General features: G+C 33.6%; 1 protein-coding gene and 2 long non-coding RNA genes across 3 annotated transcripts in view; all 3 read right to left on the bottom strand.

The window, feature by feature from the left end:
• Positions 1-25243, bottom strand: part of LOC143084847 (uncharacterized) — a 167520-nt gene that overhangs the window by 53896 nt on the left and 88381 nt on the right. The gene's annotated exons all lie outside the window — the stretch shown is intronic.
• On the bottom strand, positions 1403-15857 carry LOC143084840 (uncharacterized). Its single transcript, XM_076260898.1, has 3 exons — positions 15603-15857; positions 6265-6297; positions 1403-4052 (listed from the first exon to the last, which is right to left on the bottom strand). Exons 2-3 carry the CDS (start codon positions 6281-6283, stop codon positions 2074-2076), a joined length of 1998 nt encoding a protein of 665 aa, XP_076117013.1. The 5' UTR covers positions 6284-6297; positions 15603-15857; the 3' UTR covers positions 1403-2073.
• On the bottom strand, positions 16192-25136 carry LOC143084846 (uncharacterized). The gene is made up of 5 exons (XR_012981185.1): positions 25096-25136; positions 24006-24195; positions 22137-22439; positions 19039-19102; positions 16192-16272 (listed from the first exon to the last, which is right to left on the bottom strand). It is a non-coding gene; the product is annotated as an uncharacterized LOC143084846 (long non-coding RNA).

The following is a 25243-nucleotide window of genomic DNA, read 5'->3' on the forward strand; positions in this document are numbered from 1 at the left end:
TAATAAGTCATTTTTTGCCTAATTAAATGGGGCACTTGACTGGAATATAACTCCAAAGTATTTATATTTAAAAACAGTTTTAATGAATTCTTTTTTAAAAATAGAATGGTTCTTTTATTTAAAAAATTTTAAAAGTTAAAATTAAGACACCAGGTATCAGGTATGATTCCAATGCCTTCAAGCGCCTTTGAAGTCCATCAGCAGAATCAGAAAATACAATAATATCATCTGCATACATAAGACAGTCAATGCGACTAGTGCTGAGTTTTACACTATCATGACAATTTAGTAAACAGTTAGGTAGATCATTTATGAATAGATTAAAGACGGTCGACCGGTGCCAAGTGATGAAAAAAAACTTTTCCTGTTGGGTCAAGTGAGCTAAAAACAATCAAGGATTCCAAACAAAATTACACCGTTCTTGAATTTTAAAAAAAAGGTGTAACAACTGAAAATTTAAATTTCATGAACCGGATCGGACATCGCAAACAACTTCACTGGCATTTTTTTTTCAATAAAAAAATAAGACATATTATTTATATTTCAGTTTACGCGCTGACATGTCACAAATGCTTAAATGGTCATATTTCAATTTATGGTGAAGGTCTGTGGCCGAAGGAAAAATAATATAGAAATGAGGTCAAGGGCAAGGGCAATGGACATATGGCAAATAGGGAAAAAATCGTTAGATCTGTGTTCCATACATGTATATGTTACATGGCGTTGTCAGTTTATTTTAGATTTATGAGTTTGACTGTCCCTTTGGTATCTGTCGTCCCTCTTTTACAGTCAAATATTCTTACTTTTAACATATGCAGCTTTATACAAATGCATGTAGTTCAAAACGCTAGCTATGAATTCGAATCACTTAGTGTCGCTTGTTTAAAAATATCAATGAGAATGTTTTTAATAAACATAATCAGCCTTACATAATCAGATGCATGGTAGTTGTAATCCTTTTCTTCCAATAAACATTCATTTTCCATGTCGATTATGCATGCATATATACATTTGTCTTATCATCAGTTTTATCCTTAAGAAGATTTACTTTAACGATCATAGAAAAGATTACATACATAGAATGATTAGATTACTTATAAAGGTGTCCATCCTATTGTACGAGAAAATCACATATCAATTGTATGTTTAGATTTTGTAAGACCGTAAAGTTTAAACATATTTTCCATAATTCATATTGAAAAACGCATATTTGAGAGCTTTAACCTCAATTTGCGTTATAACCTTCATTTAAATGTATTCTGCTGTTAAAAATTTTTGAATGTAAAGTAAAATTAAAATTATTTGTGTTCTATAAGAGTAGGAATTCTAGTGTTTGCTTATTATTTATTTGAATCTGAGTTTAATCATATAAATAATAAGCCGTTGTCCTGTGAAAAACTTGTTTTCCAACGACGTCGACCCGGTCACAAAACTCCTTTTTAACACTGAAGTTAAATTATCAATTATCATAATGCAATGCAATTAAGATTTTTTTTATTTGACCAAACCGGGTAATGCATTGTGAAATCTATGACCAAACCGGGTGGTAAACATTGACGAAACCGGCAAGTTCCATTTTGACATGACCCATTTCTTTCGTTCCATACTCAGAAATACAAGTATTGAGATGTTCATAAAAAAAAGTTTTGCAATCTCCGTGTCAGTATCTATCTTCTCGTACCTTTCTTTTCGTACAATGTGAACAATTTAACGAGAAATTAAACAATTTCGAGGCAAGGTTCACTCAATTCATCATTTTGACATGCATTTTTACTTATTTCTCCGTTAATAAAGAACGGTTGTTGAAAATATTGCATATCACAATAGAAAATAGTTGTATATGTATAAATATTCTTCGATATCATAAAAAAAATAAGAAAATAAGGAGAAACCTAGCTTTCTTCTGTCTATTAATGTTCCGTCATTGTGCCGGATGTTAGATACCATCGAGTCCGAACAAATTTTGCCGGTGTGGTTTAGGCACAGTGTTCCTGGTGTATCAGAGCTTTCATCTATTACCATACCTTCGTTATCACAACCTTTTGCAAGTGGTGATTTTTCAGCATTTTTAGGTTAATGTTCATTAGAAACTGTTTTTAACAGTAGGTTAACTATATCATTGAAACCACCTTTCGATGCCAATGTGAGTGATGTTTCTCCATTTTTGTCGGTAATATAATTGTCCGCAGATCCCTCGATAAGACGGGCTACTATTCGCAGATGTCCATGCAGAGAAGCTTTCATTATAGGTGTCATTCCATCATTGTTAGGTTTATTTATATCACATCCTAAGTTTAAGAGAATGTTTGCATGAAAAATGTTATCATATTCACAGCAAAATGATAATGGCGTGTTTCCATCATTGTCGGTAATGTCAATGTCAGCACCTTCTTTAATTAGACGATCTATAATCGGCAAACGTCGTAGACGACAAGCACTCATTAGAGGTGTTATTCCATCATTGTCAAATTTATGTATATCACAACCTTTATTTATCAGTAAGATACCTATATCAATGTATTCATATTTACAGGACAATAACAATGGCGTGTTTCCATCATTGTCAGTAATGTTAATGTCAGCACCTTCCTCAATGAGAAGGTTTGCTATTAGCATATCTTGGTCATGAAAAGCATTCATTAGAGGTGTCATTCCTTCATTGTTAGATTTATTTATATCACAACCTTTATCTATCAGTAATTTTACTATTTTAATATTACGGGACAATGCCAATGGTGTGTTTCCTTTGTTGTCGCTAGTGTTAATACCAGCACCTCTCTTAATAAGACGTTTAACTACTGACAGATATCCTTTACGACAAGCAAGCATTATAGGTGTCTTCCCATTTTTGTCGGGATTATGTAAATCACAACCTTTATCTATCAGTAGAACAGCAATTTCACTATAACCATATCCACAGGACAATGAAAACGGTGTTTCTCCGTCAATGTTTGTAATGTTGATGTCAGCACCTCTACCAATAAGAAGTTTTACTATTGACAAATTTCCTCTGCGACAAGCAAGCATTATAGGTGTCATACCGTTTTTGTCAAGTTTATGTATATCACAACCTTTATCTATCAATAGATTAGCAATTTTATTGAAATTATATTCACATGACAATACAAATGGCGTGTCTCCGTCATTGTCAGTAATGTTGATGTCAGCATCTCTATCAATAAGATGTTTTACTACTGACGTATGTCCGCTACGACAAGCAAGCATGAGAGGTGTCTTCCCATTTTTGTCAAGTTTATGAATATCACAACCTTTATCTATCAGTAGATCAGCAATTTCACTATAACCATATCCACAGGACAACGTAAATGGAGTGTCTCCGTCATTATCAGTTATGTTAATGGCAGCACCTCTCCGAATAAGACGTTTTACTACCGACAGATGTCCTCTCCGACAAGCAAGCATGAGAGGTGTCTTCCCATTTTTGTCAGGCTTAAGTATAATACAACCTTTATCTATTAGTAGATTAGCAATTTTTTTATCACCTTTACTGCAGGACAATGAAAATGGAGTGTCTCCGTCATTGTCTGTAATGATAGTTTCAGCTCCTCTCTGAATAAGACGTTTTACTGTAGATAAAGATCCACTTTGACAAGCAAACATTATAGGTGTCCTCCCATTTTTGTCAACTTTTTGTATATCACAACCATTATCTATCAGAAGATTAGCAATTTCATTGTAATTATATTTACAGGACAACAAAAAAGGCGTGTCTCCGTCATTGTCAGTAATGGTTATGTCAGCACCTCTATCAATAAGACGTTTTACTACTGACAAATATCCTCTGCGACAAGCAAGCATGAGAGGTGTCTTCCCATTTTTGTCAGGTTTGTGTATATCACAACCTTTATCTATCAGTAGGTTTGCAATATCAATGTTATCATATGCACAGGACAATGCAAATGGAGTGTTTCCATACGTATCGGTAATGTTAACGTCAGCACCTTTCCTTATAAAATGTTTTACTTTTGAGATATGTCCTTTTTCACAAGCATCAACCAGAGAAGATTCGTTTGAGTTATGTGCATGTATTCCTGCAGATATCAGATTCAGATTAAGATGCTATTAACAAATTGGTAGATATTTCAACTAAAGGCTCCAATGAGCCTGTGTTGCTCACCTGGTTTTTTTGTTTACAATTGATGCATGAAATAATGCAAGCACTTTAGATTTGCTTTTAATTCAGAGATTTAAGCCTAAAACAGCATTTAACCTCTATTTTCAATGTTTAGCCATGTTGGTCATGTTGGATGGAAGGCGAGGTCATCGGACATATTTTGTAAATAAGATGCCCTAATGATGATTGTGGTCAAGTTTGGTTAAATTTGTCTGAGTAGTTTTAAAGGAGAACAGTTAACACAAATTTAGGAAAAATTGTTTAAAATTGATTTAAAGGGCAATAACTCTGTCAGGTGTCAACTTACAATTTTGTTATATTTAACATTGCCATAAACGTTGGACGTTTGGCATGCCACAAAACCAGGTTCAACCCGATATGTTTTCCTTAAAATGTCCTGTACCAAGTCATAAAAATGGCCATTGTTATATTATAGTTCGTTTATGTGTGTGTTACTTTTTAATGTTGTGTTTCTGTTGTGTCTTTGTTCTCCTCTAATATTTGATGCATTTCCCTCAGTTTCAGTTTTTTTTCCAAATCGATTTACAGTTTCGAACAGCGGTATACCACTGTTGCCTTTATTGGTCATGGTGACTTATTTCAAAATCTTTCTTGCTGAACATTATGGTTGTTTATAGTTTATCTCTATCTATGAAAATCACTGCTAATGAATATAATATCACTGCTAATAAATATAATATTAAAGATAAATCTGACCGTGCAAGAGCTGTATAGCCAGTCAAGGTCGTTAAAAACTTCCATTTGTTTGTTAAAGATAAAAACCAAAAACTGGAAAATTTCCTTAAAATCAACTGAGGGGCAGCAACCCAACAACGGGTTGTCTGATTCGTCTAAAGTTTCAGGGCAGATTGCTCTAAACCTGATGCCGGATTTTTGCCCCCATGTCAGATTTGCTCTTAATGCTTTAGTTTCAGAGATATATGCCACAAATGGTATTTTACCCCTATGTTCTATTTTTAACTATGGTTGCCATGATGGTTGTCAGGCTGGATCTTCGGACACATTTTCAAACTAGATACTCAAATTACGGTTTAGGCCAAGTTTTGTAAAATTTGAGCCAGTATGTGCGGAGCTGAAAATGTTTGTGAAAGTTAACGGACGATGAACGACGGACGACGGAGGCAAAGTGATGAGAAAAGCTCACTTGGCCAAGATGAGTTTAAAAGTGATATCTAACCTACCAAATATATCATATATATCATATTAAGCTAGCTATTGTTATAGGTTTAAAACTTGACTACCTCTGATCGTTGGCATACTGAAGTTGGTTTGATACGTTAATTTACAACCGGTGATGCAGTTCTTTGCTGCATGTCATCGTTTAAGAGTTTTAGCTAGTAATTTAATTTTGTATCGTTTTAAGTAATACATTTTGATGGTAATTTTATGTAATTGAATCTTACTGTCACAAAAAATTAAGCAGTCAAAGTTAAATAATACCAATTTTTCTTGCATGTATAAGTATAAAAAGGCTGATTTTTTAAGATAATTATATTGTGTTTGGTTCGCCATTGATGAGAGTCAAGCGTTTCGGACGAAATAACACACAGAAGTGTTCTTCAATCTTACATCGAACTTGTATGTATTGGTTTTACTGCATACGAAGACAAACAATCGGTCTTTGAAATGTCATGACACTATTCGGTGTGTTTTAATACAGAAAAAACTTAAGATATGCATTATTAATAACAAAATGTCTAGACAATGTTACGTTTTATTGCATAGCAATATAATATTTCCCACAGAAAGTAACAAAGGGTTAGCGGGCAATAAATTCCAAAATTGCACTAGTGCAATAAATCTTCAAAATTCATGACGTCATCAACGACAAAATCTTAGTTTAACCAATTTTTACTTTCAAATATTATATTGCTATACAACAAAAGGGTTATTGCATGAATATTGGGGAATATTGTCCCTCGTAGAACATATATTACACTCGCAAGCTCGTGCAATATAAAATTCTACTCGGTACAATATTCCGCAATATTCATGCAGTAACCCTATAATATATGATATAGGAATAGCATATTTGCCTAGGCTATGTCATTCACATGCATGTAGAATATCAGAAGATTTAAAATATGAATACATATTATCATACTCACTTTGAAATAAAAGGTACATTACTACTAATGATCCTGAAATAAAATAAAAAAAAGATATTGCATCGATGCAAAATATAGTAAATGGATTTCGTAGTAGTAGCATAAAATGGCTGTCGTCATACTTGTTACATAAAAATGGAACATATGTATTGAAAAAGTCACTTTCGGAGTGTGTTTTCAAGTAAGAACCATATCCTGCAATTCTTAGTTGGTGTCTGAGCGAAACCAATGCAGGTATACAAAAAACTAACTTTTAATCGAAGACTACACATTTATATTAGATGTATGACCTTTATTTCGAATTGTCTCTTAAAAACTACATTTTTAAAGGAAATCAAGAAAAAATGATATAAGTAATACATTAAAATCATTGCCATTTTGAAAAGAATTATAGTTTAAAAACATCCACCTGGAAAGCATATAAAGAATTATGGAATGCAATAGAAACATGTCAAATTGACTTTAATCACAGTGTAACAACACATTGCATTACCATAATCATAACTATGTAGATACAGACCTTATCAAAATGTTCAGAATTAACATTTTGTAAAATTATGTAGTAAAACAGATGAAATCATACTATATTAATTTATAAAAGACAAATGGACAAATATAATGTTATCATTTTTGTTTCAAACATGTGGAATAGCCAACAATAATCCAATAATAAACGATCAAACTCGCTTTTATTTCACAAAATATCCACAATAACATACAAAACATGAAAAAATAAGGAAAACTTGAGAATAAGACAGCAAAGAAAAAACCGGGATTCGACCCTAAACCGACAAGTCCTTACCATTAACTCATTGATCTAAACCATAAAACCTCGCGTCAACCATCTCATACTATACACTTCACGATCATGTATATGTAAAAGTAAAAGCCCGTTGTACCGATTTATATCATATATTTATTTATATAGATATATATATATATATACAATGTAAAATAGACATTTAAATCGTAACCCATTGGTAGTCGAGAGGTTTCGTCGATATGTTCATGTCAGTAACATGTAACATAATTCATAGATGGTTTCGATTCTAAGTAAAGGCATATGGAAATTTTAAAAATTAAAGGTAGGTTTTTTAATTCATTCCATTAGTGAACAGAAATCAGTAATTTAGCTGGCTCAAACTTCATAAATTAGGTACATAAAGGAAACTATTGAATATAATTTGGTGAGTTGATTTCAGCGACGTATTTAGGAAGCGTTGTTTCTGTATTACTTATACAATAAGGACGCAGTGTCTCAGTGTAAGATCACCCCGATGGCCGGCGGCTAGAGGGTGATCTACATGTAACACTGACACACCAAGTCCGAATGGGATAATTATTTTACATCCCAGCTGTTTTAGATTAGACGAAAAACCATTTACAATTATTAAAATTAAGTTAAGAATGCCACACAACTATTATAACATACTTTATATATTACTATATAATGTATACCACTTATGACCCCCCAACACGATGACTGAATATGAAACAACTCGCCCTACTGGCCAATCGGCGCACACAAGATCGCCACTTAAAAAATCGCCTTACTCTTGTTTACCGACTCACCCCACTTTTGAAAAAGTCTAAGATCAAATTAAACAACCAGTCTGACAACTCACTTTTTTGCGAAAAAGGGTTTAAACCTCACTGAATAAAGGTCTGCCAATTTGCCCCACTTATAAAATATCTTTCCTCCTATAAGTATGTTAAATTACTGATGAGTGTTACCAGTCGTCCTGGTGTAGTGGTATGTGTCGTTGGTTGATATGCTTAAGGTCTTGAGTTTGAATCCCAGCATAGACACTGGATTAGTTCTACGTGAATTTTGATAGATAGTCTATTTCGTCTTATTTAAGTTCGGAAGTTTTACAGTGGATTTGAAATTCTCACCACCAGTGCCATCGACCCGATGAATGCAAATAAACTCATCATAAATACCTGGGTTAAAATTTAATATTTACGCGTTTCGTCTACAAAAGATTCATCAGTATCTTGAATAAAAAAATGTTTAAAAATATAGTTGTCCTGTTGGCACATCTCTTTTTTTGTATACAAACACATTTCAGAAAGATGTTGTTTTCATTATGAGATAATTACTGTAGAATACCATGTAATATATTCCTGGTCAGAATTTGTCAGGTACAGAACATGCATAAAAAATACATCATTAGTCATATTTCGCAAAACTGTACAAGACATTTTTCAATTCTAGAATCTGGTCTGACAATATCAACAAAATCTATAAATATTTATGACATTTTTCAGTATTTTTGACTTTTTCTATTTCAAACTGTTTCCTTTGTTCTAAAGATACAATGAAGCAAGCAGCTGTAATTTCATTTAGTTTTCATCTTTGAAGAATTCTTTTTATTTTCCAATGGAGATATTGGATATTTTTTTGTATATTTCTAACGGACTCGGACATTTGCCAACCTCAATAATGCATAGGTATATTTTGTGCTAAATATAATGACAGACGGACTTTATCGATTGAAAAAATTATACACAAATATATAGTTAAGCAATTTACTGTCTCCGCTATTATAACACTTTTCATACTAGAAAGTGGTAACTTTATTGGTAATTTCACTGTTTCGCACAGTGACATTAATGCAAAGGTACAGTGCATAACAATGAGAAAATCTAACTAATGCTACAAGGCGAAAAAGAAAGTCGAATCTTGCAGCCAGTAAACATTTTTTTTATATATCTAAGCATGCAAATTGTAAATTATACCTTACACATGTTCTCAGAACAATAACATTTATTTTGAGAGTAACCGACACTATCTTAGTTGACAGTTTGCCCACTAATTCCGTGTTTTCAAGTGGTATAAAACTCGTAGTAGTCCACACTACATTGTAATTCATTGGACCGATTGGTCACTTTTTTAAGGCCATGTTGGCTTTGTGTTTGGGAATTTGCTTTGCAAATATATTCTGACATCAGGAAATCTAGACTAATCGCAAAGTGTTTTTATTCGCCAAGCTAAACCAAACGTAAATAATTAAGTCAATATAACTCAACACATGTATACTATAGGCATAAGCTTTCCTTATGAGTTGCACACTTTCGAATATTACAAAGTAGATAAAAAAAAACAGGTATCTAATTACAAGCCAAGATTCTTTGAAACGAGTATTATTTCAGAATTGTTTCACGTACATATCCATCTTTTGCTGTATCTGATGAAGACCATCTACCGTGTTTCTTAAATATCATATATCTGGATCTTGCACACGTTAAAGGAGTATGACCCCTTACGATGTACGTATTAGTCGTTTTACGATATACTACTGATCTAAATAGGAATTATAAAAAAATATTTTTAATGTTCGCTTGGTTAAAGTTCAAATGTATGTCTCTAACATTTGACCTGGACATATTCTGGAGTAAGTTCTGGAAATACAAACAATATTTCCTTCTCTTTGTTGGTCCTGTTTTCCCCCAATGAATAAAGACATATAAAAAGAATAAAATGAAACATTTGACTTTTTAAAATTAACTAGTTCTGAAAATCGTTAAAAATCCGGCATAACAAACATGCTATTGTTCTATGATTTAAAGAACTATTTGCCATATTTCAAAACCAGCTGAGGAATAACATGAGGAGTTATTGTTTCATTCTTGTTTACAATGCCAAGACCGATTGAATTTTACGAACCTTCTTTTACAGAGTTACAAATAAAGAATCACAAGGATTTACATATCAGGCTAATTAGTGTGTCCATTTAATGGCATTATATGCTTCTTCTATCTCTATCAAAAGATAACAATGTTTACATAATAGTTATCAAAGGAACAAGGATTATCATTTAGTACGCCAGACGCGCCTTTCGTCTACGTAAGACTCGTCAGTGACGCTCATATCGAAATATGTATAAAGCCAAACAAGTATAAAGTTGCATAAATGGATCAAAGATGATAAACAGTTAGAGTAAAAAAAATTGCTTTTAAATAAAAAAAAATATACCATTTAAATGAAAAATTATACCATTTAGATAAAACATATTGCATCTAAATGTAAAAATATACCATTCAAATGAAAACATATTGCATTTAAATGAAGAAATATACCAATTAAATATAAAATATTGCATTTGAATGAAAAATATCGAATTTTTGCAACCAATACCATGCCGTAACCTTGTACATATTCTAAAGATATCATACGCTAAATGTTGTAATGTTTGTAATGTCTTTGTTGATTATATTTGCACAATTTGTTGTCTGTATGCAATAATTAATTGACATTTCTGATCATATTCAAACGAGTTCAAAGGTAACTGAATAGCCCTGAGTTCATGCCAGGTGGAACTATTTTTTTCTCATTTTCTTTCAACTTACAATGAAAAATCTGTTCATTCGTTTCAACAGTATACGCACCTTAATCTACATTAAAAGTATCTGTATATACAATAATTATAGGTAAAGAATCATTCAGTAAAAAGTAAAAACACAAACAAAAATACTGAACTCCGAGGAAAATTCAAGACGGAAATGTCAAAATCAAATGATTAAATACATCAAACGAATGGACAACACCTGTCTTATTCCTGACGTGTTACAGGCATTTTCAAATAGAGAAAATGGTGGATTGAACCTGGTTTAATAGCGCTGAACCTCTCACTTACATGACAGTAGCATCAATTTTCATTATATTGATAATGATGCGTGAACAAAATGTCACAAATAGGGGTACCAAAATAACACGGAGCCCACAAAAACAAGGAGTGATTACAGGTGGTCCGGAGGTGGAAGTAGAAACTGCTCCACATGTGTACTCGTCGTGTTGATCATGTTGTTTCAAAACTGGTAAATAGTCTAATTCGGTAGGTCACATTCGTGAAAAGGGAAGGGGATGTAGTAACGACACTAGGAATATCTCCGTTATCATCTGTATAACGAATATTCTATAATTAGTTACCTAAGGTACCAGGATTATAATTTAGTACGCCAGACGCGCGTTTCGTCTACATAAGACTCATCAGCGACGCTCATATCAAAATATTTATAAAGCCAAACATGTACAAAGTTGAAGAGCATTGAGGATCCTAAATCCCAAAAAGTTGTGCCAAATACGGCTAAGGTAATATATGTCTGGGATAAGAAGTACCTTAGTTTTTCGAAAAATTCAAAGTTTTGTTAACAGGAAATATATAAAAATTACCACATTATTGATATTCATGTCAACACCGAAGTGTTGGCTACTGGGCTGGTGATACCCTCGGGGACGAAACTTCCACCAGCAGTGGCATCGACCCAGTGGTGTAAATAGTTATCAAAGGTATAAGGATTATTTATGATTTAGTACGCCAGACGCGCGGTTTTCTACATAAGACTCATCAGTTACGCTCATATCGAAATATTTATAAAGCAAACAGTCAACCACTGGTGATGGCGTCCGTAATACTTATGATATCACCATTTGGATATATAGGTTTACAAATGTAAAGTTCACAATTGGGAATCTGAATTCATCTCTTTGTCGTAAAGTGTTGTCTTCAATCGACCCCTATAGTCATTATCTAGATATAAGCCCTAATCAAATGGCAAAATCAAAACCTCAAACACATCAATCGAATCGATAACAACTGCCATACTTTAAGAACTGTAATTTACGTTTTATCAAAACTTACATTGGATTAAACCTATAACACAGCTTTCAAGGATTTACGAAATATAGCCAATTGGATATGATGCCATTTTCAAATGATCGGTGGCCATCTTGAAAAAATGAAAATTTTTGATGGCCAGCACCTGATTTTTTTTAATTATCATTTAGTCAACCTTTATTCCAAATTTCATGCTTGTATCACGATTTGCACAATTATGTCCATAATATCTCCCACTATCATATTCCTAACTTGGTACATGCATTTCGTATGTAGAAAAAGGTGGATTAAACATGGTTCTATAGCGCTGAACCTCTTTTTTTTTATGACAGTCGCATCAAATATCGTTCTATTCACAACTATGTGTGAACAAAACAGACATTATCGATAAAATAGTTAAAATATGATAACAACAGTCATCAGTTTGTTACAACCTCAAAAGAAACAAACATTTACAAAACAGCACAAAAAACATCTATAAAATTAAAAAAACACATTCATTGTTTCGCGTGTTTGCCGTCAAAAAATGTAAAAGAGGGACGAAAGATACCAAAGGGACAGTCAAACTCATAAATCTAAAACAAACTGACAACGCCATGGCTAAAAATGAAAAAAAGACAAACAGAAAAACAATAATACACATGACACAACATAGAAAACTAAAGAATAAACAACACGAACCCCACCAAAAACTAGGGGTGATCTCAGGTGCTCCGGAAGGGTAAGCAGAGCCTGCTCCACATGTGGCACCCGTCGTGTTGCTTATGTGATTACAAATCCGGTAAATAGTCTAATTCGGTAGGTCACATTCATGAAAGGCAAGGGGATTGTAGTTACGACGTAAGGAACATATCCGATATCATTTGTGAAACGGTTATTCCATAACGGTCAACCAACTCGTGATGGCGTCCGTAAAATTTACGAAGGGATGATTTCAACTTCACCATTTGGAACTCTTGGTTTAATAGCTTCCTTGTGAGCAGTAACCCTCTATCAAGACAATCATGATAGGAAACGCAAGCACGGGAATATCGTATCAATTGGGAGATATATACTCCGTATGCAGGTGCTGCTGGAATGTTGCTACTTAGAAATGGAAAGTTCACAATTGGAAAGCTGAAATCATCGCTTTTGTCGTAAAGTTTTGTTTTCAACCGACCCTCATTGTCAATTTCTAGATGTAAGTTAAGATATGAAGCCGACTTAACTGTATCTGTAGTATCCTTTATCTCCACGTCACATATATGTAGGAAGACATTTTGATTTTTCAATGTATATTTAAAACAATTATAATTTCACATGGGGATGGTGTCGCATGTAGGGTTAAAAAATCAAAAGTTATGTTAGAATTAATTTCAGAAACAGAACGAGATCCAAAATTATCCAGAAGCGCTTCACAATTTTTAAGAATCCATATACCACTACGCAAGTAAAACAAAATTGTCGTTTGTCATTCAAAGTATTATCAAATTTATAATAGAACAATAACATTATGACAAATAATAGAAAAATAACATAACGAAGGGATCTTCAAAAGTACAGAGTCAGTAAACGCTGCTCACTAAGCGTCATCAAATTTGCATGTCAAAATTTCAATTCAGCTAGAAGTCATTGTTCATACACGATATATACATGTAATTTTGTTTTCCATGTTTTTCTGTTTTCTACCGCGAAATGTATATGTCGTGTCATTTAATTTGTGACAATACTAATAACAAGTGACATTGATAATTTCTTCCTTCAAATTGAGCCAGCATACGGGCGTTCAAAATTTAAAATAATTTTAGTATTATATCACGAGAATCTTTAGTGTCGTTTATTCTGCGCTCTGGCACCTTTAATATAAACTGTTTTGAATCTCAAATTACTCCTAACCATTCTAAACACTGAACTAGTTCTAAAATCAATTTTTCTTCATTGAAAACAAGTCATACCAATTAAAGAGATGACTTTAAAAATTCAGAAGTATCTTTATGATTTTTATAACTTTCGTATATGCCTAATCCATCGTCCAAATAAAGAACACGATTTTCTTTACCATTGGTTTATTCCAGGAAAAACCTTAATGTTTTTTTTAACAATTTTTTATTTCAATTATTGACCTCATTGTTACAATATCCGACTGGAGTCTTGTTATACCAGGACAATTTCAAATACGTTTGTTGTTCCTTACCAATGTATAAATGAAAATATCCTGATTTTAAATCAAATTGGTATTTAATCTTCATTTTGACAAGGTTCCAAATATTGGTTTGTTTGCAGTTGTTTTTTTTTGGCAGTTCCTCTTAAATTGGTCAGTGTGATACACTCGTAACATTGTTCGTATGAGATCGCCTCTATCAGTAGAGTTGACAGGTCTCAAAACGGTGGCTGACAATTTTGAGTATGGTTTTCCAATGGTTTTCTTTACGTGATTGTCTTGAGGGCCCTGCTTTCACCTTGGCGCCAACATTTTTTATCCTGAATTTGATTCCATGTCATCACTTTTTTTATTATCGAACTGTTATTGTGCACAATTTGGAAATTAGTATGGAGTTCATTATCACTGAACTAGTATATATTTGTTTAGGGGCCAGCTGAAGGACGCCTCCGGGTGCGGGAATTTCTCGCTACATTTAAGACCGATTGGTGACCTTCTACTGTTGTTTTTTCTATGGTCGGGTTGTTGTCTCTTTGCCACATTCCCCATTTCCATTTTCAATTCTATGTTGAACAGCCTGCTAGGGGAATTGTCTGCAATCCAGATCAATGTATTCCTCATGTTTATTTTACGAATATTGCCAGAAATCAAATTGGTGCTGACGAAATCTTAGGCGGATGTACGTCTCTGAAGATTCTGCAATTCAGAAACGATCTAAGAGTTGAAGGAATATTGAATCTGATTCCTCTTACATTTCAGCTAAACGGACACTTCCTTCTCGAGCTTTTTGCTAAATAGTCGTTCCCGGAGACTGACTCATTTTTCAGAGATGAAATCTTACTGTCGAAATTCGATGTTAAAAGTTCAGATGTATCATCACTCATCTGTGGTTGCTGAAAAGTATGCACATAGCTAGACTTCGCACCTGTAGCATGTACCGGTGGCTCGTGTAAAAACAAAGTATCCTAAATAAGAAACGACACGTATGGTACTCCAGTCAGGATTCTACGTCGTCAAAATGATCTCCACATTATGCCAGTCAAACTTTACAATCGTAAAAATGAAAGCCATTCTAGAGATGACACGCTGCCAATTCAGCTCTTTAAAAACCGATAAATTCATTAAAATAGCCCCATTTAGATCTTTATATGCCAGTTGAATTTTAAATGACATGCATGTCTACATTGTACTTGCTATTGAGCATCATTGCATGATCTTTTCTTCATTCAGTCATCTTTAAACTATTATCTGACCGGTTGTCCGATTGAAAATAAAAAAAAATAAAAACAAATTAAATATTTCGTGGAAGGGCAGACTTAATATAGCTGAAGACTGTAAAACCCCGAAAACACACAGAAACACATACGTATTTTGGAAGCTATGCATTTTTTAGATCCAGTTATCTGACGTATAACCGGTTAACCTATAAACTGTTGACAAGTCTTAAATAACCATACCTTCTCGTTTACTAAAAAACTAACAAATGCTTGTTGAGACATGCATATCAAATACTATATTATTTACTTTATCCTCTGCATATGTAACCATAAAATCGACACATCGTTTTACAAGCTTACCTGAAATAACACCGACACCAATTATCAAGCCTGCTAAACCAATAGTACCAAAACGTTTCTCAGATTTGTACGGCTCATTTTCTAAAATAATTTGAAATGGTGTTTGAAACCTTTAAACTTGAGATCATTTTGTAAAGAGTCATCACGTTTGTTTCTGAAAGTGTTGTTTGTTAGATTTAATCTAGTCTGTAGATAGTTAAGAAAAGTTTTTACTGTGTTATAGTCATTTCTGTAATCATGTTTTTCATATTAGCTTATGCACCTTGTCTATAGAATATCGTTATGCCATTTCGTGTCTTTGTTGAAATGGTTATTTGTTTTTATAGTGAGTCAGACTGCCCATTTTCATTCTCAATTTTATGTAGCACAATGTTGACTGCTGCACCCTAGTTTATGAGTTTTATTTACCTCATGTGTCTATTTGTTTCGCTCACACATTGTTTTCAAAGTATTTGAATTCCACATGACTGTCATTCAAGTAAGCGGTTTAGCTAACTATTAAACCAGGTTTAATCAACCATAGTATACATCAGTAAAATTATTCTATAAGACATGCCCTTTTCATGGAGTTGAACCTTTCAAAACAATATAATGTAGGAATAATACTCTATTTGAAGGATCCTTACCTTCGAATGAAACAGCCAAGTCAGTTGCATTTCCATGTATTTGCCTGAAATGAAGCAATATATAGTGATAGTGATGTGTAGTGTCAATGCATGCTGATGGTGAAGCGTTGTTTAGTTCCGACATTGTAGTTACATTATTGTTAGGAACATTTCTTGTTGTCGTTTTAAGCTAAGGTTCATTTATTAAGTATATAGCATATTTCCACTCAGAGATCTTCATTTCTTGTAAAAATAGTAAGGTTTCCTTTATAGATTACATGTGCTATAACAAATAAGGTATAAAAGAGACGATACCAGGGGTTGAAACTTTTCTCTGTGCTCGGAGCACTAAAATCATGCTCGAAACATGATATCCAGCTTTTGATTGGTTGATTCTGGAGCATGAGTACAAAAAAACCGACTCTTCTTCTTCCTTTATAGTACAGGCCTCCCAGGGGAGTATTATCGTATTGTTTTATGTACATGTTCACTGTGAGAACAACAAATGTGCGGTAAGTGCGGATTATCTACAGTGGAAACGGTGATTCTTTAAAATAACGATAACAACAAGGTTGTACATCTATCGAAGCTGGACCACTTGCACAACCCTTTTGAATTATTCAAGGGTTGTGCAGCTAACTATGTGTTGTGGTAGTCCATTCCAGATTCTGATGGTATCTGGGAAAAACGAGTGACGATATACTTGTGTCTTGGCATAAGGAACGAGGAAGCGTTCATTGTGTCCTCTTACTGTTGATATTACTGGCTGTAAATTTGTTGTTGGTACTGCGATCAGTTCATGTACTACTTTGTAGAACATGATGACCTTAAATTGAGCTCTTCCTTCCTGTAGTGTCTTCCAGTTTAGTGCCGTTAGCATTGATGTTACACTACTCGTTCTTCTGTAGTCATTCAGAACAAATCGTGCGCATCGGCGTTGTAAAGCTTCTAATTTGTTTATGTTGTCCTCAGTAGATGGATCCCAGAGGGTGCTAGAGTATTCCATGAGTGGTGTTACAAGCGTTTGATTGAATAATGCTTTTGATTTACTAGGACAACTTTTACTTTTGGTATTACTTTGCTTCATAAAAAAGAATGGCCAACGTAGATACAAGTATCTTGTCTTAGGGAGGGATAAATAATACTTTGTAAAGAATCACTCTGATTCAAACAAAAAATTCTCTGAAACCGATATTATCAAGATGCTTGATTTCTTGATTGACAACATATTTGTAACGTTCGGAGGACGTGTTTTTCAACAGACTGTCGGCATCCCAATGGGAACAAACTGTGCCCCTCTACTTGCCGACTTGTTTTTTTTATTATTATGAGGCTGACTTCATGCAGGAACTTCTGAGGAAGAAAGTTAAGAAGTTAGCAATATCCTTTAACTCTACTTTCTGCTATATAGATGACGTTCTTTCACTAAACAATTCAAAATTTGGTGACTATGTGGAACGCATCTATCCCATCGAATTGGAGATAAAGGATACTACAGTTACAGTTAAGTCGGCTTCATATCTTGACTTACATCTAGAAATTGACAATGAGGGTCGGTTGAAAACAAAACTTTACGACAAAAGAGATGATTTCAGCTTTCCAATTGTGAACTTTCCTTTTCTAAGTAGCAACATTCCAGCAGCACCTGCATACGGGGTATATATCTCCCAATTGATACGATATTCCCGTGCTTGCATTTGCTATCATGATTGTCTTGATAGAGGGTTACTGCTCACAAGGAAGCTATTAAACCAAGAGTTCCAAATGGTGAAGTTGAAATCATCCCTTCGTAAATTTTACGGACGCCATCACGAGTTGGTTGACCGTTATGGAATAACCGTTTCACAAATGATATCGGATATGTTCCTTACGTCGTAACTACAATCCCCTTCCCTTTCATGAATGTGACCTACCGAATTAGACTATTTACCGGATTTGTAATCAAATAAGCAACACGACGGGTGCCACATGTGGAGCAGGATCTGCTTACCCTTCCGGAGCATCTGAGATCACCCCTAGTTTTTGGTGGGGTTCGTGTTGTTTATTCTTTAGTTTTCTATGTTGTGTCGTGTGTGCTATTGTTTTTTCTGTTTGTCTTTTTTTCATTTTTAGCCATGGCCTTGTCAGTTTGTTTTAGATTTATGAGTTTGACTGTCCCTTTGGTATCTTTCGTCCCTCTTTTAATGTTCCTTTGAAGAAAAGCTCGGGTGGAGCTAGCTTTCTTTGCGATGTTGTCAATGTGTTTGTTCCAACTAAATGTTTTGTGTATAGAGACGCCAAGATATTTCGCAGCGTCCACTTCTTCTGGGATTTGGCCTTGGATGTTATAATTTGCCTTGCCTATTTTCCGCTTTGTTGTTACTCTTAGGAGTTGGCATTTTTGGGGTCGGAATTCCATCTGCCAGTCTGCCTCCCATTGTTGAAGTCCATCCAGGTCGTTTTGAAGGGTGTTCACATCCGTTACGCTTCTTATCTGTCGGTAGAGAACGCAGTCGTCTGCGAAAAGTCTAACATTTCAAAAAACTAGAAAGTTTTATGACTTCAATGCCTAGAAGGACGATACCGATAGGTACTCAAAAGAAAAACCGATTGATCGCATTATGGCAAAACTGCAAAACATTGGAAAGACAATTATCACTTACACATTACTATGAAAAAACTAAAGACTAAACAACCCTACCCCATCCCACCCCCCACCCCCCCCCCCCAAAAAAAATAAAACAATAACAAACAAAACAAGGATGTTATCTGATACATTCAAATCGTAATAATTTCTAAGTGATTAACGAAGTTTATAATCATCGCATCGACTAATATAAAAAGTTAATTACCTTTTAAGAACAGGTTCGCAATAGAACTTGTTATTTGCTAAACCAAGATACATGCATTCATAATCTGAAAATGAAATGGAAAATTTTTGAATTTACTAGTATTAAATCTTTCAATTTTGATAAGCTGCATATACTATGCGATAGTTAGATACATGTAAGTAAACCTGTGGTAATTGTATTTGGAGTAACGTCTGCTACTGACATGTATACACTATACAAAAAAGAATGTGTATTACAAAATTAGTTATATAATATTTTCTTTGTAAAATGAGCATTTTGACTAATTAGTAATGTGTCAACTTTTGCTACTTAATTCCTGATTACCATTAATAGGAAAATAATAATTAAATGAATCTATCTATTAAGGTAGCACAATACTTCCAATCTCTAATCTTTAAAATGCTGTTACTTTCTTAAGAATGCATATAAATTAATAAAAAAAGGTATATGTTGATCGATAAAAGATTAATCTTTTAAAGGAATTAAAGAATTCTTTTTAATAAATGTCCAGTACCAAGTCAGGAATATGGCCATTGTTATATTATAGTTCGTTTCTGTGTGTATTACATTTTTACGTTTTGTTTCTGTTGTGTCGTTTGTTTCCTCTTATATTTAAGTGTGCAATCACATCACCATAAGACGTGTTACGGTACTTTTCTATCCCAAATTCATATACCGGTATTTAGTATTTTGTTATTCTCATCGGATTTTGTCTAATGCTAAGTTCGTTTCTGTTTGTGATACATTTTAGTGTTGTGTCGTTGTTCTCCTCTTTTATTTAACACATGTTTAATGCGTTTCCCTCAGTTTGAGTTTGAAACCCGGATTTGGTTTTTCTATCGATTTGTGAGTTTCGGCAGCGGTATACTACTGTTGCCTTTATTTGTTATGTAATCATTATGCAATCAATTATTATGCAGTTAAGAGAAAAATCTTGGTCAGTTTACTCAAATGAATTTAGCTCTTTCATCTCATACAGGAAATTTTCACGAAATTTTAATCAACACAACAGGAGCTACAAAAGGGTGCCTCAAATTATTGCTATCATACTCCATTCTCTCATAAATCTGTAATTAGTGTAAACTGTGGCGTACTAAATAAGAATCCTGGTACCTTTGATAACTATTTACCCTAATGGGTCGATGCTACTGCTGGTGGCGGTTTCGTCCCCGAGGGTATAACCAGCCCAGTAGTCAGCATTTAGGTGTTGACGTGAATATCAATTATATGGTCATTTAATTAAAAATTTCCTGTTACAAAACTATTAATTTTTTTCGAAAAATAAAGGATTTTCTTATCCAAGGAAGAGATTACCTAGGCGTATTTGGCGCAACTTTTTTGAATTTTGGGTCTTCAATGCTCTTCAACTTTGTAGTTGTTTGGCTTTATAACTGTTTTGAACTGAGCGTCACTGATGAGTCTTATGTAGACGAAACGCGCGTCTAGCGTACTAAATTATAATCCCGGTACCTCTGATTACTATTTACACCACTGGGTCGATGCCACTGCTGGTGAACGTTTCGTCCCCGAGGGTATTACCAGCCCAGTAGTCAGCACTTAGGTGTAGACATGCATATCAATTAAAGTGTCATTTGTTTAAAAATTTCCTGTTACAAAACTATTAATGTTGTCGAAATATTTAGGATTTTCTCATCCTAGGAAAAGATTACCCTAACCGTATTTGGCACAATTTTTTGAAATTTTGGGTCCTCAATGCTCTTCAACTTTGTACTTGTTTGGATTTATAACTGTTTTGAACTGAGCGTCACTGATGAGTCTTATGTACACGAAACGTGGGTCTGGCGTACTAAATTATAATCCTTTTACCTTTGATAACTATTATTAATTTTTAAGTATTATAAAGAAAGTTACAGCATTTATATAAAATAGGTATACAATCTTTGCAGTGGGCTTCCTTAATTAAAACTTTATACTATAACCTTTGTGCCATTTATACTGAAATAAATCTTTTTAAAGTTGGAAAATAAAGTTCGAATATATAAAACCAGAGGGATAGTCAAACTTATTGAAAATAAACAGACAAATAACAGCACAGAAGACTCAACACAGAACACTAAAGATTAAGCAACACGAACCCTACCAAAAACTGGGGTTGATTGCAAGTGCTCTGTGAGGATAAGCTGATCCTGCTCCACATGTGGAACCCGTCGTGTTGCTTATGTTATAACAAATCCGGTAAATAGTCTAATTAGGTAGGTCACATTTGTAAAAAGAGAAGGGTATTATAGTTCCGACTTAAGGAACATATCCCATTTCATCTTTGAAACGGAATTCCATAAAGGTCAACCAACTTGTGATGGCATCTGTAAAATTAAGAAGGGTTGATTTCAACTTCACCATTTGGAACTCTTAGTTTAAAAGCTTCTTTGTGAGGAGCAATCCTCTATTAAGGAAATCATGATAGGAAATACAAGCCCGGGATTATCGTATCAATTGGGAAATATATACTCTGTATGCAGGCGCTGCTGGAATGATGCTACATAAAATTTGAAAGTTCACAATTGGGAAACTGAACTCATCTCTTTTATCGTAAAGTTTTGTTTTCAACCGACCCTCATTATCAATTTCTAGATGTCAGTCGATATGTGAGGCAGACCTAACTGTATCTGTAGTATCCTTTATATTTAAATCGATGGGATAGCTTTGTTCAACATTGTGACCAAATTTTGCATTATTTGGTGAAAGAACACCATCTATAAGCGTAACGTAAAGTTAAAGGATATGGCTAACTTCTATCATTTTTTTCCAAATGAAGTCAGCCTCATAATCATAAAGAAACAAGTCGGCAAGTAGAGGGACACAATTGGTTCCCATTGGAATTGTATTAATCAAGAAATCAAGCATCTTGATTATGTCAGTTTCAGAGAATTTTTTGTTTGAATCAGAGTATTTCTGTCAATGACAACCTTCTTATAACTACTTAGTTTATACAACGAACTGGACATCAGTTATGTGAGAAAATTAAATGTGATACATTTGTGAGATATGTCTTCGACATTAGTGATTAACCATGAATGTTAACATTTGATAACTTGCAATAAGTGTATGTTAAATGAAAAGGTAATCAAAATACTAACCAGAAGAAAGTGTAGTATTTGCTGGGCATTGCTTATTGTAGCAGGAACAATCTTCTTCGGACGGAACACATAAACACTTATTCCGTGGCTCAGAGACAAATGCATATCCTCTGGTGTAATCACATCTGCAAGTGGCATCATAAATTGATGATCGGTTGTTGTATACAGTTTCTCCAAAATTGTTACACTCTGACTTTAAATTCATGCAAACACTGCTTTGGTTTGACCAGAATCTGACAGGTTGGTATCGACCATCAGAACATCTAACATTTCTAAATGTCCCGGAGATAACATATTTAAGCCCTGCAACATAATAGTTAATAAACCATTGAAAATTAAGTGTATTAACATTATTGGAAAATCTTAATTACATCCGCATTCGACGTAGACTTTTTAAATGATGAGTCCATCCATCTACATGTATTTCGCCACTAGCTTTTTAATGTATGTATTTGTGCGTATGCGTTGAAACTTTATCCAGAACATTGCGTTAGATGTACAAAATAATTAACTATTCTTTTAATTTTGTAAGTGTTGCTGGTTCAATGAGATGATGAGGTATACATCAAAAACCACCAAATAGATACAATCAAAATCCATCTCCATTCAGCAGATATTGTCCAACGATACACATTGATCGTTCTTACTAAATGTTATAAAGACTAAAGTGTTTTACACATAACTGCTGCATGTACATATTACAGAATACAATAACAACAGTAAGCACTATCGTATCGTTAGCATCGTAATATTACAATTTAAACGATCTCACAAAAGCATTGAATATATAATTGTGAATAAACAAACAAATCTTTAAAAAAATATCAATTGTTCAGGAATCAACTCCGTAATCGTCAAGTTCGGTGTTTTATTTAAATCAAAACACAGTACAGCTGTACTATTCTCTTTTCGTCATAACTACATAAGGATAATAATTTTCGGTAAACATAACTATTGCAAAATACAACCAACACTATACATAAAAATAATAAAAAAAATTGAGAATGGAAAAAGGGAATGTGTCAAAGAGACAACAACCCGACCATAGAACAGAAAACAGCAGAAGATCACCAATAGGTCTTCAATGCAGCAAGACATTCCTTCACCCGGAGGCGTCCTTCAGCTGGTCCCGAAAAAAATATATACTAGTTCAGTGATAATTTTTAATTTAGAAATTGTAGATGAAAAGGATGTATGCTAAATTGTTACTCTACTTTAAATGATAATGATTTTCAACTTGAAAATAAAAGTTCAAAAACATTAGAAAAGGTATTTTGGAAGTTTGCGTCGCATACTTGTGTAAAAGAGGAACGAAAGACACCAAAGGGACAGTCAAACTCATAAATCTAAAACAAACTGACAACGCCATGGCTAAAAATGTAAAAGACAAAAAAAACAATAGTACACATAACACAACATAGAAAACTAAATAATAAACAACACGAACCCCACCAAAAATTGGGGGTGATCTCAGGAGCTCCGATAGATACATTCAAACCATAAAGTATTCATGTGGTAAATAATGTGTCAAGCTCAGAAAAAACAATAAATGCATCTACGATCAAACCTTTTTAAGAGAACACCTGTATTAAGCAAAAACCTGTGTTAAAAGACCATCAATTCTACAACCCTATAGTACATTTCATATAAATTGAACCTGTATTAAAACAAACACCTGTCTCAAAAGACCACGTTTTTGCTCTCCCTTATCTGGTCTCTTAAAAACAGGTTACACTGTATGTTTAAATTGATGGCGTTTTCATGGAATAACGTAAGAAAATAGTAAAATGATTTCTGAATCACGAGTATTTGATTGACCACTTTATTTGAAAATCCAGTACGAAAGAAAGATAAAACAAAAATCCATACCTGCTCTGACATAGTTGTCCTTTCTATTAGTACAAAATTCTATATAACCTTTCTTCCTCGTATCGTATAGGCAGGTATATGCACTAGAATTGCCATTACATACACTCCGAATACGGTAAGTCCTTTGTGATAGGTGTGGACATTGCAGATCAAACCCATTGATTGTAGATAGGAATCCAAAGAAAACAATCTGAAATATGTATTCGATAAACATTTTAAATAAATATGATAAAGTCATCATAGATACCAGGAATAAAACTATATACTGAAGATGCAGTTCAGACAAGACAACATTCGAATGAAAAAAGTATGCTAATAAAGATATGAAGCAATGCCTATAGGCCCCAATCATAAACTAGAATAAAGGGTATCATCATAAAGCGTATCTAATATTTGAAAGATGTACAGTTGGACTATCTTTAAGTAAAGAATTATTTCTTATACCCATAAGTATGCATATAATGCTTTTAAATAATGGCTATTAATTTTGACTGCACGTGCACGCTCGCAAAATTGTATGTATGTGGAGTCGAAATTTTCCTTTAAATGTGTCAATGGAAGATATTTTCATAGCATTTGAACTGATCAAGCTTACATTGTAGATTAACCGAAACTTATATTCACTAAATTGTATTTGTTTAAACGATATAAAAAAATAGTGCATCATTTATTTAAGCGCGTGATGGCTGTTGCCTGAATAAGATTTCCTTTAATATGTTTGTGTGAATGTAGTCATATAAAAGATGTCGGATATTCCGTCTGTATATGAGATGTAGCGTGTGCTGATCTCTTTGAGTGGTCTGGGTGTCAACATTTTATGTTAAACCCCACGAAAGATACAGCACGTATTGATGCATTCTAGAATTGTTTCCAATTTTAAAACTGATAAATTATTGCTGTTATAGGGAAAAGCTATTTATCAACAAACAAAAATTAAAAGAGCATATAACTCGGGGTAGAGGTATGGGGCCGGGTTCATAAAACATTAAAATTCATAGGCTTTGTATCCTTAATGAATTGATGTACATTTAAAACGTTATATTAATCTGGGTATTTTTCTAAAATCACTTAGATTCAATATTAATACTACCTGTATCATTATTCTAATTCATTCCTGCATTTATTTTATCTAAAATATAAATAAGTTTGAAATATTATACTCAAAAACGATAATCACGATGCAAAAATACCAAACATGAACAGTATGTTCAATGGAATACGCGATTGATGTCACATAC

Source organism: Mytilus galloprovincialis, chromosome 8 (assembly GCF_965363235.1).
Source record: "Mytilus galloprovincialis chromosome 8, xbMytGall1.hap1.1, whole genome shotgun sequence".
Lineage (NCBI taxonomy): Eukaryota > Metazoa > Mollusca > Bivalvia > Mytilida > Mytilidae > Mytilus > Mytilus galloprovincialis.